Raw genomic sequence first — 19,659 nt, forward strand, 5'->3', positions numbered from 1 at the left:
GAAAAACAATATGCTGAAGGAAGTATTTTATTTATTTCATTCAGTTTCTATCCAGCCCTATTCCAAGGGGGGAGCTAGGTAGCCAAATAAATATGTAATGGAAAACAAAATATTGGTTAAATTCACACCCTTTCAGTTATTTGCCTTGCAAGTGAACCAATGGACATTTTTTTAAACGCTTTAACGTAAATTTAAGTGCATAGTATTAAAGTGCATAGTATCACTCACAATGTGTCTCTTTCAATGATGCAGAAATGCAGCTCCAACAGAAGGGTGGACCCTTTTCATTTTATATTGTTTCAAGGCTGACCGGAAATTATACAAGTCTGTCCTCATCCCAAACACACTTGCTGACACGTTTTTAGTCAAACAATGGCAGATGCGGATCTGATAGCTGAGTAAAAACTGTAATGTGAGAATATGGCAGGCCCTAACTTAGGTCTATAGTAGGGTGCCACGTCTCTCCCTCTTTCCTTCTTCTGTATCTACCTATTCCATTTGTTCATAGAGACACATTAACTATATCACAATCTTAATTTTTGCAGTAACTGTTCTGTCTTGATCGTAGGTGTCTATGGGATGGGGAAGTGACAAAAAGTATGGTGTAATGCAAGCTTTTCCTCTTATGTACTTGTGTATGTGACATCATATCTCGGGTGCAAAAGGGTGGGGCTTATATGGTGGCATCATGGCAACTCTGTGGTTAGGAACTAACACCCGTCCTAGTTGGATATACCTAAGCGTTCTGCAGGATGTAAAGAAAAAACATGGAGATTTCTGTTTTATTTATTTAAGACATTTCAACCATGCATTTCAAATTAACCCCTTCCCTGGAAAACATTATAAAACATGAAGACATAACAATGCATTTATACCAGACACCATAAACTGATGCAGCAAAGCCACTCCAGGGCCTTCTTCCCTCCATTGTCACTTTGAGAATAGCATGGCTTGAAAATGGTTGAATTATAAAACTATTCCCTTAAAACCTAAAGTCTACCTGGCAACAAGGATGTAATACAGCAATTCCATCTGTCCTGCTGACATAAATATTTATTTATTTACTTACTTTTATTTTATATCCCACCTTTATTATTTTTATAAATAACTGAAGGCAGCGAACATACCAAATACACCTTCCTCCTCTTATTTTCCCCACAACAACAACCCTGTGAGGTGAGTTGGGCTGAGAGAGAGTGACTGGCCCACGGTCACCCAGCCCGCTTTCATGCCTAAGGTGGGACTAGAACTCACAGCCTCCTAGTTTCTAGCCCGTTGCCTTAACCACTAGACCAAACTGGCTAGCTTCCCCTCTCCTTAGATTGTTTCCATTCCTGCCAATCATTACCAGAATTATTGCTTAACTTCATCCCTTTTTCTTTTTGTCATGTCCAAAAAAGTCAAGGTGGCCATCACAATCACACAGGCAGAACCCCACCCATTTCTTATGTGCCATGGCTTCAACCATGCAGGTTTTTTACCCCCTTGGACACCCCGGTCATGCCTCAGAGCAGTGTTTCTCAACCTCGGCAACTTTAAGACGGGTGGACTTCAGCTCCCAGAATTCCCCAGCCAGCATCAGTCAACTAAATTGGCTAGTTAATTAATTTTAAAAAAAGAGAAATCTGGCAGACTGGATGAAACAGTAGGACAAAAAATGTACCATTTTCAGCTAAGAACTATCCTCCATCTTTAGGGTAAGATGGCTCCCATGTTCCATTTATGAATGTAACTGCATGAGATGGCTTATATAATTATCTATACAGCAATTAAAAGGGAAAGTGTTTTGGCAGGCTGTTGTCTCTTGATAGTGTTTCGTGGGAGTTAGGTGTCAGAATTTCAGCACAGCAGCTGACAGATCCGCTTCCATCCCCTCGTTAAACCCCTGACGCTCACTTTCTGATCTGATTCAGCATTTACCTGTCATTTACACTTACAAATGGTGTGACTTCTTCCAGAAGCTCTATGGAAAATTTCAGTTTCTGCCCCTATAATGCATCTTTTCTCTTCAATCCTTCCGTCCTTGTTTTGTTTTGTTTTGTTCTCCCATAGCGGTGGGTGTGCAAATTAAATTGGAATGGCTCCAGCAGACATTATGGGAGGCTACCCAGCAGGTAAGCATATCAGTATTTAGTGGCAATAAAGGGCAAAAACAGAGGGGTCACTTCCCCATTTCTAGAACCATATTGAATAGGGCTGGGCCAAGTGGCATTTCCCATATCAAATTTGCACACAGCTCTTTGAGAAATCTGTATTAAACAGATTTGAGCAAGAGATTAGTTTTTAAATTACACATTTTGCTAATCCCTTGACAACTTTAATGCTGTATTTGCTGCCAATCTGTTCCGAGGACATTAACAGTCTGAGGCCTGGCCTGGCATTAAATCCACTGCAGCTGAAACACTGAAACGGGGAATTATATTTCTACCAGTTCAGCCATCCAAAAGCCACTTTGGTTTCAGCCAGAATGGTTGTATGTTCCCCTTTCATATCCTATATCCTAATGGCATTGCATTCCATTACACTTCCTCTTCTTAATCAAGATGGTCATTCTTCCTCCCCTTGCAAGTGGTGCAAACAATTCAATTGAGAGAATCTGCTGCTTTGTGCATTCAGTTTATATCTATCTATCTATCTATCTATCTATCTATCTATCTATCTATCTATCTATCTATCTATCTATCTATCTATCTAATGTATAGCACCATGCAATGCAGGGGACTCTGGGTGGCTTACAATAAAAACAACCAATTAAAAATCTCCGATAAAATAACGTGACCTGATACAACTAATCAAATCCAAAAAAGAACCAGGCCTGATCATGCAAGACCCCTCCTAATCCCAGGCCTGGAGAAAGAGCCAGGTCTTCTAGGTTCCCCTAAAGGACAGCTGGGTTGGGGCAAAGCAAAGCTCTGGGGGTAGGGGAATACCGATCCAGAAGGTGGGTGCCACAATAGAGAAGGCACACTCCCTGGGACCCATTAGATGATGTTATTTCAAGGATGGGACCCAGAGCATACCAACTTTGCCAGATCTTACAGGGTGGACACAGCTATGGGAGAAAAACAGTTCCTCAGATAACCAGACCTTATGCCAGTTTACGTACTGCTTGTAGCATTTGTCTTAACTGTGTTTGCATAAAAATACTGAAGCTGTTCAGCTTCACATAATCCAAAAGCCATTCAACTATGTGGAAACAGCAAGCAAGGATTCTAAGATGTTCATGTTAAGCAAGTTCTTAATCATAATCTTTATATACCATTTTTGAAAAAATATTCAAAAATTTTGGCAGAGCTTCCTTCTCTCACCTGCCTTGAGACTAGCTGTCCCCAGTTTCTGCACAAAGATTTCTTAATGGAGCCTGACTACTTAGTCACATCACGGTGTGGATATGGAGGGAGAATCCTGAAGCATTCATCATCAATCATCTCATTTATCTTTGATGGTTGAGATTTTCATGAACAGAAGGATGTACTGGTTACATTGTCCTCTTGATAGCTACAATCAACAGCATCTGTGGAGGAAGGTTTAAAAAGTCAAGCTGGTGGTCCCGACCCTATGATTGAAGATCTGCCCTCTTTTTACATGCATCATGGCAGATGATTCCAAAAGGTGTGTCAGCCCAGAGCAGATCTGTCTATCTGATTTGATTTAGTTTCAATGTAATTAAAACTAAATTAAATCACTAATATGGCAATCCCTGTACATTTAATAATTCCCACTTTTCTCACATTAAAAATTTACAACTTAGAAGGCCATTCCTAAGGCAGAGAATGGGACAAAGGCTACCTTGATACTGTACACCCTGGGAAATGGTGTATTTTGAGACAAAGTAAAGTTTAAAGGCATTGAAAATCAACTTTTGCTCATATTTTTGAGTCTGTTCTCAAAATCCCGGTTGTGTAGGAAGCCTTCTTCTGGCTCAGTGGTACTCAACAGTGGATCAGTAAGGAGTCACTAATGGCCATTTTGTCTCTTCTCTCTGTTTTCCTTTCTGTTGCTGCTTTTTACCATCCTGCAGCCCAATGACACGGATGTAAGTAAGAAGATCTAAAGACCAAACTATTCCAGAGAACCCATGGACTATGTGCATCACAAAGCTTTGATAGTTGTTTTGTCATTTGTGCGTGAGATGTGGAGTTGAATGTTCTTCTATGTATACCCAATTATTTTTTTCTTCCTAGCATTTTCCCTTGGGAAATGCAGGGTCTGATTTTTGGATCAACCAAATCTTGATCCATTGGTTGCAACAGGAATTGACCGACTGGCTTGTCACCCAAGCCTGATGTCGTGGGCTGAGAGAGAGTGCCTGGCCCAAAATCACCCAGCCGGCTTTCACGTCTAAGGCCAGACTAGAACTCATGGTCTCTTGGTTTCTAGCCTGGAGCCTTAAGCACTAGACCAAACTGGCTCTCCTATGTATATCCAAATATTGCAGACAAATCAGACCACATTGCTGAGGTCTGGGAACTGGCACAATGGAAACAGATTTAAAACTGATTAAATCTCATATGTGTGTAAATAATCTGCCCAAACACTCTACAAATTCTATGAAGAAAAAAAATTCTTAAACTATCAACCCCAGCAGGAATCTGGCTGCAATGATTACAGCAAAATCCTTAACAGATCCCAGACTGATGCAGCTGAATTCAGCTTTGTACAACTGCCTTTGCAAATGCATTGATAAAAGTTATTACCCCTACCAAGTGTGTGATAGTTACGCATTGCACAGCTTAAATGTGAAAGGAAAAGTATTTTTAAGCATTTTTTAAAGTATTAGACCAGTGAAAATGCCACCAAAGTGTGTACCAGCCACTGAGTTTTTCAGAATTGCATAAACGGTAATTTATATTATCTAGTTGCTGATTTTTTTTAAAAAAATTATTTTCTCCTTGACCACCAAAGATAAAAACTTTCAGGGTTGTGGGGGAGGCAGGGGAGTCTTGTCTGCCTTGCCTCCTAAAAGTAATCCTGCTCTTCCCAGACAGCTCTTTTAGTGGTTTTTACAAGCAGTTAACACACCAGAAAGGAAAGTGCTAAGCACCCCTAACACTATTTTAACACATATTTAGAATAGAATAAAGTCACTGTTTAATACAAACAACAGCGCCTGAAATTAAAGTGAAGCCTATATTAACTTATTTTCAAAAAATAGTAATAAAGCCATCTTAACTCTTGATTGATTGATTGTGCACCAACAAGTCAGTGCCGAGTCTTAATTACTACACACACACACACACAAACACACACTGTATACGTTTTCTCCATGAAGATCTGTCACTGACCTGGTCCTTCAGGTCTTCCAATGGTGCAGTCACTGCCACTGAAACTGAGTCCATCCAGCTTGCGGCTGATGAACATCTTCTCTTTCCTTCCATCTTTTCCAGCACTGGAGCCTTCTCCAGAGAGCTAGGTCTTTGCATAATGTATGCAGATAGGATCATCTAAGCCTGGTCAGTTGTGCCTCAAGTGAGAACTCTAGGTTTGTTCAGTGATCCATTGGTTTGGTCTCTTAGCTGTCCATGGTATTCTCAGGAGTCTTCTTCAACACCAACATTCAAAAGCATCAATAGTCTTCCTACCCTGCTTCTTCAAAGTCCAACTTTTGCTTCCATAGAGTGTCACAGGGAATACCATGGCTTGCCCTATTCTATTCTGATCTTTGTAGGTACTGTATAGACACATCACAGCATCTGACTGTCTTTGCCAAGACATTCATGGCTGCTCTACCAAGTGCTAGTCTGGGTGTATTTCTTGACTGCTCGTTCCTTTACTGTTGAAGGTTGATCCTAAATAACAGAAGCTATCTGCCACTTCCTTGTCAATTCTAAGGCTGGTTGTTTTAACTCTTAGCCCTTAACATCTAGGCCTCCTAAAACACACCAAAAATCTTTTTCTTAATATAATTTTATTAAAAGTTTTAAAAAAGAAGATTAAAAACTAATACAAACTAATATAAAGAAAGAAAGAAAAAAGAAAAAGAAGAAAGCAAAGAGAAAGCTACAAGCTCAAAAGAAAAAAGAGAAAGCTAAAGAAACCTAAAAGAACAGAAAGAAAAAAGATACAAAGAAGTGGCTTCTGATCTTTTTTACAGCAGTTATAAGTACAATTATAAATTTACCTTTCTCTAAAGTTACATCATGACTCTCTTCTTTCTATAATCTCTCCTATCTAATCATCATAACCATATATCATAAGTTCATTTTTTTCTGTTTTATGTAAAAAGTCCATAGGGGTTTCCAGTCAGCAATAAATGTAGATATTGTCTTTTCTCTAATCAAGGAAGTCAATTTGGCCATTTCAGCAAATTCTATCATTTTCACTAACCATTCCTCCATTGTAGGTACAGTATTGCCAAATCTTTCCATCTTTGTGCATACAATAATCTCACTGCAGTTATCATATACAAAAACGAAGTTCCATGAATGTTTTCCAACTGCTTGTCCATCAGTCCCAAAACAACAGGTCTCAATTGTATATTAATTGTATGTATTTGAATCCAAAATTTTCTAGCTTTTTTACATGTCCACCAAGCATGATAAAATGTTCCTTTATTTTTGTTCACATTTCCAACATGAATTTGAAGTGCCTTTATGCAATCCAGACAATTTTGCTAGTGACATATACCAAAGGTACATCATTTTATAAAAATTCTCTTTAAGATTATAACATCATGTAAATTTCAATCCAAACCAGATATTTTCCCATTGTTTCAGCTGTACACAGGTAGTCCTTGACTTACGACCATTCATTTAACAACCATTCGAAGTTATGATAGTACTGAAAAAAAGTGACTTACAACCAGTCCCTGTACTTATGACCATTGTAGCATCCCCATGGTCACGTGATCAAAATTTGGGCACTTGGCAACCAGCATGTATTTACAATGGTTGCAGCATCCCAGGATCTCATGATCACCATTTGCAACCTTCCCAGGGGGCTTCTGACAAGCAAAGTCAATGGAGGAAGCCAAATTTGCTTAATGACCAGGGTGATTTGCTTAGTGATCATGGCAAAAAGTTCATAAAATTAGGCATGACTCGCTTAACGACTGCATTGTTCAACAATGGAAGTTCCCATCCAAATTGCGGTTGTAAGTTGAGGACTACCTGTATTATAACCAAAATATTTACCCCACTTTATCATACATTCTTTCACTTGTTCTTCTTTTCTTTGAATTTTCAATAGAAGCTTATACATTTTAGTAATTACATGCTCATCATTTGTATATAATTCCATTTCAAACCCAGTCTCACAATGTTCAAAACCATAAACTCTTTTGCCTTCTTTAAATCTTTCTAATAACTGTAAATAAGAAAACCATTGGCAACTATGTCCCTCTGCCATCGGTTCTTCTTTTGATTTTATTTTGTATTCCCCTGACAAAATTCTAATATCCCACAGTAAGTTAGCCAATTGTATTTGCCTATTATTTCTTGTCTATAAAATGCTTCTTGTGCTGAGAGCCACAAAAGTGTTTTCGGGCACAGCCTGGGTTTGTATCTATTCCATATTCTCAATATGGCACGTCCAACACTCGACCCATAGGCAAACTGCAAAACGACAATTCCTGCAGTTTACTCACGAGGAGAGGCTGTGCAGAGTCACATGGGGAATCTCAAAGAACTCTCCTTAATCCGGATGGCATTTCGGCATCCAGGAACCTTCATCCCATGCCGATCTTCATAGTAACACCATCCCACTGCAAAAAGGGAACATTCAGCTCGCCATGGCTCTCAACTGGAAGTCTAAAAATCTTAAGACCAGTAGTGAGGCAGAATACTTGAGTACCACTAATACACAGCACCTGAAAGCAAAATGCTTGTTTGCTTTCCAGGATTTACTTCTCCTGGCATGCTTCCATATGCCAATGTAAATGTAGGCACAAGTAATCACAAATATGTTAAGGGGAACTCAACTTTATATGGAAGACAGGCTAATTTGTTGATGTGGTAGATTGCCTTTACACAACATTGGGTGTCCAGTCAGAAATGTTTAGTGAGTTTTCTGCAGCCAACCAGACATTTTAATTAATATGCAGATAAATACTGGAATGGTAAACAGACTAGGGGGATCTGATTATCACAATCAGTTCTTGTCTTTCGGAAATATTTGCATTCCTGTTTGGCAAGATAGTGCACGTTAATCAGAGGGATGGGATACTGACTCTAAAAGCTTATTTGCATCTACATCTCATTTCTGGTCCACATAACTTCTTGATGCATTTCATAATATAGAAGCAATTAGCAGGTTTATGGCTTGGTTTATCCATACAATCAAGCAAATGCTTGCATCAAACAAAAGCATTTTGCATTATCTCTTCCAGACACAGCACTAAATTGAATGGAGGAACCTCCCTTTTTTTAAAGCATCCCCATTATAAAAATATAAATGGGATTGTTACTTCTCCCCACACCTCCCTGAAGCCTCTGAAAATCTTGTAGTGTCCCTGATTTAGAAATATGGCCAAATACTTGTATTAGCTTTTATAAAAATAATTTTTCATGTCCTTCTTTGGTATTATTTGCTTTCTGTGAATCAATCAATCATCATTATCATCATCATCTATCACCTATGGAGGTTGTAGGCTTTCCATCTTTGGAGGTTTTTAAGAAGAGGCTGGATAGTCACCTCTCATGGATGGTTTAATTGGCTTTCCTACACATTGCAGGGGTTTGGATTAAACAGTGCTTACTGCCCCTTCCAATTCTACAATTCTGTGATAATGTTATTGTTAATGTTATAAAACACAAAGTTAAGTAAAGTCTCCTTGAAGTCAAACTCTGCTCTTAGTGACTACCTGGATATGACCATGCAACAATATGCAAGGAGTTGTCTCGTTCGTTGATTAGTCAAATGACCAGTTCAAATCATAACACACCATCAGCATAGAAAAACAGAGTAAAATTAACACAACATATTGGGATATATAAAAAGCATTCACTAAAATATTCTACTAAGTTCATCCCCTTGGCCATTGACCCCAATCTGATCTAGGTAGGAAGCTCTTGGTTGAATGGGTTTAGCTATAAACTTGGCAATCTTTCTGACTCTCCATGTATTTATACCTTGAAGGAAGGAAGACAGCCTGCCGAAGGGGTCCCTATAAGCTGTCCTGCCAATTAGTGGCTCTAGATGCTGCACCCTGGCTGAGGCATATAGCTGCCAATCAAAGAGAGCATGCGCAATGTCTTCTATATGTGGAGCACCACATAGACATTTCCTCTCTGCATATGGTACTTCCATTTTATCACAGAATCCAGGAGCAAAGCTGTTGCTTTTGGTTAAGGCTGCTCTTTGGCCCTGTGTTAGGCCCACTGTTAGGTATTTTTCTAGGTGGAAAGTCTTTTTATTCTGGGCCAACCATCTTAAGGATCTGATCTTTGCAAGTGTTGCTACATCAGTTTGAGCACTAATATCCAGGGCACCCTGTTTGAACAGCTAAACACAGACACAGAAGCAGGATAAAAATAGGGTGAGATGAATCTGTAGCTTCCGTGGAAGGAAAGAGAAAGTGGGGGAACAAAACCGGATGGAGATGTAGAAAGAGGGAAAGTTAATTGAGGAGAGAAAGAAAGAAGGAAAGGAGAGAAATTACAAAAAAGATTAAAGTTTCCAGGTAAGAAACCCCTCTTAAGTACTGTAATCCCTCGTTTTCAGTCTTTTCAGCAGACATGTGTACAGAATTTGCACTGTATCCATTTGCTTGTTTTCAACAATGTTTTTAGCCTTTTTATCAAAGCTAGGATGACCCCCTTCTGATTCACAGATTAAATTTTTGGGAAGAAACCTTATTTTCTTATCAAGTAAATACAGTAGTATGAAAAGCCCAGGTTTGCTCAAAGTTGAAACTCAAAAATAGTTTACCAACTATTTTTATTACCAAATTATCCCATAATGGAAGTTTTTCATAAGTAAAAGTGTCAACTTTGGAATTGCAATCCAGTCTTTTCCATAAATAACTTGCATATTACTTGTATTCCCAAATAAACAAGTATTTAAATTGGTAAGAATTTAAATACTTGTTTATTTGGGAATACAAGTAATATATTTCTTACATTCAACTCATAGTCAATATTGCTGATAATCATTGTTATTGCTGGTGGTCAAAATTTCTGGATGGACCCAATCAGAGGAATACTACAGTAGGAAATTCTTTTTAATCTGCCTGAATAATGTGAGTACTCCTAGAATTAGACAGGAATATTCCATAAATCCAGTGGAAGTACCTACGGTCAGGAAAATGCAGCTTAAGGTGGGAGAGTATTTAAACTCTTTCTCTTCTTTTACAGTGTAGCAATGTGGATGGCTTGTGTCCAATTAACTGTTACGATGATGTAAGTTGCTAAGACTTTGATTTTGCTCAAATCTATAATCCAGTGGTTCAGATTTACCTTCATGCTATATGGGCAGCCTGAATCCAGCATAAGAGAAGATCCAGGATCACCACTTGCCTTGTATTTGTTTGTCTTTTTAATTATGTTTTTACAAAGGAGACTGTGGCAATTATAGATGGTTATTTATAGAGCATTCTATGACTGCTTCACCTGAAGGTCAAATCGATACGGTGGACAGCAGGCTGAAAGTCCCAAACAATTGTGAGGTGAGACAGGAGAAATCAGGGAAGTGAGCATTTTCTGGGGGAGCTCCTCTCCTTTGTCCCCAGAGCAAAGTCATCCCTGAATCTAATCACCTTCTGCAGGCTCCAGAAGTCCTGGTATCTTGGAAGGCCTTTGGAGGCTGCTGTTAGTGCCAACCATGGTTGATGTTATGCAAAATGGTTGTATTTAAAGTATTGTATTCATTGGTGTGTATATGCTATTACTTTAATGCAGATGGCTTAGAGTCATTCCAGGTGAAGGGGTATATAAATCTTATGAATAAGTAAAAATAAATAGTTGTTCATAGGTCCACCCCATTGACATAAAAAGCTAGAGGCTGGGGAACTTTTTTTTTCCAGCAAAAGTTGCATTCCCCCTAGGATAACTTATGATGGGTCCAAGGAGTAAATCGGCTAAAAGCAGAATGGGCAGAGGTAAGACCCAAAGTGGACAGAACACTTCCCATCTCTCCTTCCTTCCTTCCTTCCTTCCTTCCTTCCTTCCTTCCTTCCTTCTCTTCCTCCATTGGCCTATAGATTGCTGACCAAAGGAAAGACTGTTCTTGCCAGAGATCTGAACTGAGCCTTAGATGATTTCCAAGGTCTGTTCTCATCCTTTGATTCTATAAAATTGATGAGGCTGTTAACCCTTAATCTAATTTCATGCAGTCTTCTGGGAGAGACAAAGGAAAAAGAGGTACCAGAAAAAGAGAGTGCTTGATCCCATCTATTTTGATTCTGGTCTCCACATTGCTTGCTTCAGCCCTGCCTGGTGTTGTCCTATAGGGATACCTCCAACAGATTATTCCTGCTGGAATGCAGCTTTTGAGGTCTATTCTTTGGCCTAAAAGTTCTTCCCAAATGTTAACCTTCTTCTGAAGATTCTGCCTTTTTCTTTCTGCAGAATCTGAATTGTTTCCTTATTGATAATAATGGATTCATACTTGTCTCCAAAATCTCCCAACAGGTAAGAAGGAATGAATGAGTGGCTCTTTGACTTTAGTTATCAAACAGAGAATGGAAGAAGGACTAAATAAAATGGCCAAACTAGGAAATCATAACCTGTAGTTCCAAGGTCCCTCACATCTCCCCTCCTGCAAAGCTTGATATGCAGCTCTGAATCCCTTCAAAAGATGCCAGCTATTTTTCATATTGCAGAAAAAGAGAAAATATTCATTACCATGGCTGAGATACCACTAGCTCACCTGAAAAGTGTAGGCTTTCATTGTTAGAAAGAATGGTATGAGGGTAAGTGCAGAATTCCTTCTGTAGGGCCTTAAAAGTAAGTACCTGCCCTTTAAACTGTGTTCAGAAGTGTATGAGTAAGTTCTGAAGATTTTTAAGGAACCTGTCAAACCTGCTTCTACTTTGACAAAGCCAAGTCAGACTAAATACTGTGTATTTTGAGGAAACAGTGTTTTGGATAGATTTCTGAGATACTCTCCACATACAAATGCATTATAATAAAAGTGCAATGGCTGAAACATGATTCAAGCAAAATATTCCCATAGCAAAGTAAAGATCTGGGTAAAGAAAAAGGGAAGAAAGTTGCAATGGCTTTCCAGTGTCAGACAAGAAAACTAAGAAGGAAGCATGCCTCCTATCCCATCAGGAACTTCCTTGGACAAAGTGACCTTAAACTACAAGGAGAGTTGAACAAAACAACTTAATTGCCTTAATACCTTCCATCTCAGCAGTAGCAGCACGATTTGAATAATACATCAAGTGTTCAAAATCTTTGCATTCGTTCTCTCCATCATCCTTACAAAGTAGGCCACTGTTTTTATCTTGCACACTGAAGGCAACACATTATGGTTTGTCTAAAGCAGTGTTTCTCAACCTTGGCAACTTTAAGATGTCTGGACTTCACCTCCCATGCTGGCTGGGGAATTCTGGGAGTTGAAGTCCACACATCTTAAAGTTGCCAACATTGAGAAACACTGCTTTAGACAAACATTATGTGTTGCCTTCAATGTGCAAGATAACTGCAAGATAACTGTGTTCATGCAGCATGCTCAATCAGCAGACTGTCCTGAATTACCCATTTTCTGGGTTCACATGGTATACTAAGTCCTACATTAACCAATGAACTGGATTTGCTTAACAAGCCCAGTCAGCCACAAAAAGAAAAAAAAAGTTTAATCTAACAAGCTTAACATATTTGGGAATGCCTCTGCTATGTAATCAGGCTAACAAACTCAGCCTGATTACAAGAACATAGTTAGTTCAAAGCTAAGCTGAGGCTTGGACTTCAGTTTTTTAATTTATTGTGGCTTGCTGTGCTTTCACATTTTCCACAAACAACTTGAGCATATAGTAGAACATTACATGCTTAAAGGGTCTGCTGTATAATAATGATAATCAGTAAGTACTTCAGCCTTGTAGCCTGTGGCAACAATCACACACCTATAAACCTGGTTGCTGAATTAACTCTTTTTCAGGTTCACAAAATATAGTGAATTATAAACAAACCAACAGACTGAGTTTGCAACATGCTAAACCACTAAAAGAAAAAGCCCTGTTCAAACTGAGGATAACATTAATCAATCTTAGCATACTGTATTACTACATCTGGTGGATATTTAACAGACCTGCTTAAGAAAGCTCTGTGAACAAAACCCATTAATTTAAAAACTCTCCAGAAACTCCATTTTTATTTTGCTTTTATACCTACCTGTGGTTGCAGATTGGAAAATTTTTGGGAGAAGTGGATGGCTCTGTTATAACCCAGCTCGTAAATATGGGAATGTTCAAAGAGTAAGTGTAATCATTCTCTTCCTTATTTACCTCCTTTCGAAGAAGACCCTGTTTGAAGCAAAATGCTTCACAGCATAAATATAGTCAAGGCAAGGGTAGAGCTGCCTTAAGGCTCATAGACACCAGAGAGCTAGCTGGACTCAAAATCTTTTTTAAAAATGCTAATCATGTAGGATCAGCACATGCCCATAGAGCAGTGTTTCTCAACCTTTGCAACTTTAAGATGTCTGGACTTCAACTCCCAGAATTCCCTAGCCAGCATGCTGGCTGGGGAATTCTGGGAGTTGAAATCCAGACACTTTAAAATTGCCATGGTTGAGAAACACTGCCATAAAGGAACCTAGGTATTTGCTTGGAATGGCATGATGGGTGGGATAAAGTTGTCAGAAGACAGTTGCAAGCAGAAACCCTGCGCTGCCATTTGGTGATTGTATGGAAATTTGCACCCCAGATCTGGTAGCCCTAATATTGTATGAGCAACCTGCCAGGATTCTTTCACCACTGCTGCTGGTGCTCCCTGAGAGTGCCTTATCTTGTGCAAACCCTAGTTTCCTTCAGTGTAGCCACTAGGTTTCTAAATGATGATTAATGTTGGGATGGGGATCCCCATCTAAGAGGTTTGACTTGGGGCCTAAATTGCTCTTCCTATGCCCTGAAAATGCCTTATTCCCAATAATACTTACTACAGATTAAAATAAAAAGAGACGGGATGAAGACAGTGGAATTCAACATGCTAGTTTTGTGGTTAGCACTACTCCCCATAAGAGATGTTTGCTCTAAAGAGCTACAGGTTCTCTCTCACTCACCTTGGCAAATATGATATGTAAAGTACATGCTTATGGGTATAATGTATCAGTAAATTATAATTATGGGGGGTGGGTAACTGATGGCTCTCAGAACAAGGTGGAAGTTCTGGACACAAGCCTATGGTCACTTCTGTGTTTCTGCAGGGTGAAGATGTTTGATTACCAAGCCATGTGCAAATCGCCCCATCACCATCCTAATGGTGCCCGTCCTCTTCTCAGTGTAAGTATCTCCATATCATAAACCAGCACCATGAAGTCACAACCAGGCTTGGAGCATGGAACAAAATGACGCAAGTAAGGTCAGAAGTGCTCTTCTTTCTGATGAGACCAGTGGCTTTTGTTCTCCAGAACAAAAAAGGGTAGACAAGGAAGCCAAGGCATGTCCACCTCTAGGTGTTCTTTCCCTCTTATACTTGGCAGAGCATTCTGAAAGTAAAAGGCTATACAGGCCACTACATACATCTGAGCATCCAAGCCTGAAGACTAGTAAGGAGTTATAGTTTGTTAGAAAAGGATGGGATTTCTACTCTGTAATTATTGTTGTGTTGGTGTGACAAATTGGTCAGTGCCAAAGATAAATATTAAAACCTTTCAGCAGCAAAGTTCAAAAGCCTTGAGTTCTGTGAGAAGGGATTCCTGATTCCTGATTCTCACAAAATTGCTGGATTTCATGGGGTAACATTAGATTTCCACTGCCATTTTCTATTCCTGTTTTGCTTGCAGTCCATGCACTTTGCTGGAGCAGAATTATAAACTATGAACACTTGAAGGAAGCTTTATGGATACCACCTTAAGTTCCTGAATGGAAGGGGCATATAAATCTAATTTCATTCATTCAGTCAGTCATTCATTCATTTTCTGAGTCCTGCTTTTGCAAAGCAGGTAGTTTCCACACAACCTTACTCTAGCAGCTAAATAGAGTTTAAAAACTAAGCGAACTAGATCCAGTGCAATCCAACTTCATGCAAAAGGAGCAAGCCAGGGTTTGGCAGGGGAGGGAGGAAGCAAAGAGAACACTTTCAAATAAATTGGCTGAGTACTCCAGCCTTCATTTTGTGATCTCTCCCCTGAGTTATTTGTACTAGACAAGTGACAGCACGTGCAGGAAATCCTCACTTAACGACCATTCATTTAGCAATGGTTCATACTTATGATGGTGCTAAAACCCAACTTAAGGCCAGTCCTCATACTTATGACCATCACAGCATCCCGCAGTCACATGATCACCATGTTCAACCTTCCCAGCTGGCTTCCAGCAAGCAAAATCAGTGGGGAACCACACAATTCACTTAACAACCCTGTGGTTTGCTTAACAACCATGTGATTTGTTTAATGACCATGGTGATTTGCTTAACAACTGCCACAAAAACGGTTGTAAAATTGGGTCGTATTCATTTAACGATCACATCACTTAGCGACCAAAATTACTGTCCCAATTGTAGTTGTTAAGTAAGGACCACCCATATATATTAATTTAGAGAAGATGGATGTTGCAGAGAAAATTCATTCTAGGGTGGGAAAGTGAAGGGTGAACTTTTCATTCTTTTGATTCTTGCATTATCTTTGCATATGCCTGCTGCTTCTTTGGCAAATATATAATACCTTGGGTTTTATTAAAATGAATAGCAATATTTTCAGTATTACATGATCCAGAACAGCTGTTTGGGAGGGATGTTGGGTTTTGTTTGCTTGCTTTCAATTTATGGTAATAATCAGTAACATTTTGTCTGATAATAAAACTTCCTTTCTATTATAAGAACTGTTTTTTTAAAAACATTCACCACCACAAATAACCTGATCTTTTTTTCTCTTATGTACTTAATCTGTTAGAGCTTTTCCAATTGGAGAAACTATATTTTCAAAATATTTCCTACATTTTTCTTAAATGTCCTGATTTGTCATTATTAGAAAAGACAGCTGACTGATGCATTTTGTATAACTCCTGCTGATTCTTAAAGAAAGCCATTTAAGTTATGAAGGGGAACAAAGTTGGAATTGTGTCCTACCTAAAATGCTTCTTTTTCTTTTAAGACTTAATCATTCTTTTTTCAACAGCCAATTCATATCTTATTGGCAGCAGCAAAGTGGCTGATAACCGATTTCTTCATGTGAGTATGAATGTTTGGGAGCTGCAGGGGAAAATTACATCTGAAGAAATTATGCTTGCAAAATTTAATTGGTATATTAAGCATTGAATGTTTGAGTCCATAGTTGGGAGGTCTTCAGATTAAACATATTCTTCTCTTTTTATAGTATTATTGCTGTTTTTCCGGTATTTTATTGTAATAGGAAATGAACAAGAAAATATTAAAGCAATTTCAAAGTGGTTGACAGTGCTAAGAGAAATGCAAGTTATGAAATGTACAATTTCCCCTACTGGGTGTTGTCCAGGTAGGTGAGGACTGCAGTTCCCAGTATGAAGATGCTGCTTTACTCTGATGTAAGCCAAGAAGTATCTCTGAATCATCAGAAATGCTCTTCCAGTCTCAAATTTGACCAACTTAATGTGTTCTAAAAATGATCTGCGTGAATGGAAGCACAACTGAAAAAAGGCCATTCTGTTCCTGAGCAAGTCTATTACTGCCGTATACCTCACCTGCCACTTTATCAATGGGAGAGCAGGAATTTTTAGTAAGAAAGGTGTACTGATGATGAAGACATCTGGGGCAGCATCATTCAATGGTGATATGGGTCTCTGATGGAAGTGTTGGATCCAAATGCCTCTGAGCATGGAACCAGACTCCAAGACATTAGTAGAGATTAATTTGTCAGGCATATTCAGCAGCTGTTGCTATATATCACATAGCAGTGATATCCACCATGGTCAAACAGATGGCTTTCAAGGTGACTGAGAATATTTCCCTCCCAGCTCCTAAAAGCACAGTGTTAATGACAGCCTTGCCATGGGAATTGCTCTAATTTATATGAAAATCAAGACACAATTACCAAATCAAAAAGTAAGGAAGAAGGATTTTAAGTGCCTGGATCAGACAAGAAGGAAATTTAGCTTCAAGGTAAATTCTAAGCAGCAAATCACAATTACCTGCCTGTTTTATAACACCTCTGCCCTTCTGGGCTGACATAAACTACATGATATTTTTCTTCTTTGACAGATTCCTTTTGGAATTTAACATTTTTAGATTCTGGCACATGGACAGCTCAGCTGATGGTGAGTATGCAGGATTACAGAAAGTCCATAACAGCCACAATGTTTGGATGAAAAAGTTATGTCATAATGCAATTTAGCACAGCCCAAAAGGATTGTCACTTGTTAGTGTTAAGAATATTACCTTTGGATTCCATTCATCTTGTTTTGACCCACAGCATTAATCTGACAAGGCTTAATGGCATCGACTACTGCGGCGCCTTGGATACATAGTTTGTAGTAGGCTGTCATAAAAGATGGGTGGAAGACTATTGAAAATTGTTAGTGAAGCAGTTCATTCATTCCAATTACCCACCATCTAGGTATTTTAGTTGGAATACATGAGAGGATATCAGTAGTAGGCCCCAAAAAACCTAAATCAGGAGAACACTATCATATGATCTCTGGATTATATTAACTGGAGCAAGTTCTCATGGTTCATAGGTTATTAAAATTATGAAAACGGCAACTTTCTTTTTTCTTTTTAAAGAATACAATTCTAGTCATGGACTGTAGATTGTGCATAATGACAAAGTGAATCAGAGGGCTTTTAAAAGAGAGAGAGAGAGAGATTTCTTAAAATATATATTGAATTTCCAAAGTGTCATTAATATTAAGTACACTATACCATACCACATGTTGTGCCACAAATATATTTTCCAAATCCTGACTATCAGCAGATTAACCACATAATTGTGCTTAATATACATATATACATACATATATATACATATACATACATACATACATACATACATATATATATATACACACACACACACACACACACACTATAGAGAGAGAGAGCCTCGTGTGGTGCAGAGCGGTAGGCGGCAGCATTGCAGCCAAAACTCTCCCCATGACCCGAGTTCGATCCCAGTGGAAGCTGGATTCGGGTAGCCGGCTCAGGCCGACTCAGCCTTCCATCCTTCTGAGGTCGGTAAAATGAGCACCCAGCTTGCTGGGGAAGGTGACGACTGGGGAAGGCAATGGCAAACCACCCCACTCTATAGTCTGCTAAGAAAATGTTGCGAAAGCTGTCCCCCCAAAGGGTCAGCCATGACTCGGTGCTTGCACAGGGGACCTTTCACCTTTCACATACATACATACATACACACACACACACACACACACACACATATACACACTATATATATATATAGAGAGAGAAAAAAAACGTGTATAATTTATATATTTATTTTCCCATAAATAAATAAATTTGCACCAATTCAAAAGCAAAAGTTAAAACATAGAAATTAAAAACAGTATAATGGTGTCAATGTTTGTGATAACTATAATAGGCCATGGCAAAAGTGTTGGAAGAATACTCATTTTAACCATTTTCTAAAAAATTAGCAATGTTGAGGCTGTGTGAATCTCCAGGAGAACAATTTCCCACAGAATGGGGATTACCAGGATAAAGACCTGTTGTCTGGTCCATACCCTAGGAATGACTTGAGGAGAGGAGGCCCTCAACAGACCCTTTCTACATGATCAGACTGAGTGAACAGTTTCAATTTTGGCAAGGTGTTGCCTGATATATCCAGGTGTTCCATACAGGGCTTCAAAGGTGATGACACTTACTTTGAATTGGGCCCAGAAGCCTACTTCAAAGTGCTGGTCATCACCTTTGCAACCTTTTATAGCACAGCATCAGGATACATCAAATAGAATAGTTGTGACCTTATATGGCTTTAATCTCCATACCATCATATCATTTCTTTCTTTCTTTCTTCATTTTCCATCCCCATTCATGTATCTTCACAATAATGTTGTGCCACCATCTTGTGGACATGTCATGACGGACCCATTTTCATCATATCTTACATCATGCGAACAATACAGCCAAAGCTGTTTTTCATCATGGTAAGTAGTGTTGTCATACAAAGAGTTTTGTCTTCTGAAACAGGAGAAGACCTGCAGAAGATTTAACCAGAAAATTCACAGCATCGTATTTTAGGCAGATTCTAGTTATGACTTCCCAGATGGAACAGGAATTTAAGTTTCTACTTGATTATCATGCCACAATTCATTGCAAGATGAATATATTTTATAAAATGTTTTCATGTTTTCTGGTCTAGCCTGATAGCTGCATAACTATGCATGGCATATATAGTTGCAGCTAGTGCAAAATATCTAAATTTTCCTTCACATCTTCATAAAATTAATGAATATTGCATGGAACAGATGATTAATGTCTGGAAAATCAAAGCAATGGAAGAATAGATAAGAAAATTGGAGAGCAAGGATTCTTTTATATATTGCTACGATGAATCTTATGCTGATTCTCCTACATCTTCCATCTTTTAACATTTATCCTTTTTTTCAAAATTGAAAAAAAAGGAAGAATT

At 38.7% G+C, this 19,659-nt stretch overlaps 1 protein-coding gene across 1 annotated transcript in view; it reads left to right on the forward strand.

Moving 5' to 3' along the window:
* CACNA2D4 (calcium voltage-gated channel auxiliary subunit alpha2delta 4) overlaps positions 1-19,659 on the forward strand; it is a 148,255-nt gene that overhangs the window by 115,796 nt on the left and 12,800 nt on the right. The window contains exons 29-35 of the mRNA XM_063308827.1: positions 2,053-2,114; positions 10,293-10,337; positions 11,505-11,567; positions 13,287-13,357; positions 14,308-14,383; positions 16,219-16,271; positions 17,277-17,332. Of these exons, the coding sequence (XP_063164897.1) occupies positions 2,053-2,114; positions 10,293-10,337; positions 11,505-11,567; positions 13,287-13,357; positions 14,308-14,383; positions 16,219-16,271; positions 17,277-17,332 (426 nt within the window). The remainder of the gene's footprint in view (positions 1-2,052; positions 2,115-10,292; positions 10,338-11,504; positions 11,568-13,286; positions 13,358-14,307; positions 14,384-16,218; positions 16,272-17,276; positions 17,333-19,659) is intronic.

This window comes from Candoia aspera, chromosome 7, assembly GCF_035149785.1.
Source record: "Candoia aspera isolate rCanAsp1 chromosome 7, rCanAsp1.hap2, whole genome shotgun sequence".
NCBI classification, from domain to species: Eukaryota; Metazoa; Chordata; class Lepidosauria; order Squamata; family Boidae; genus Candoia; species Candoia aspera.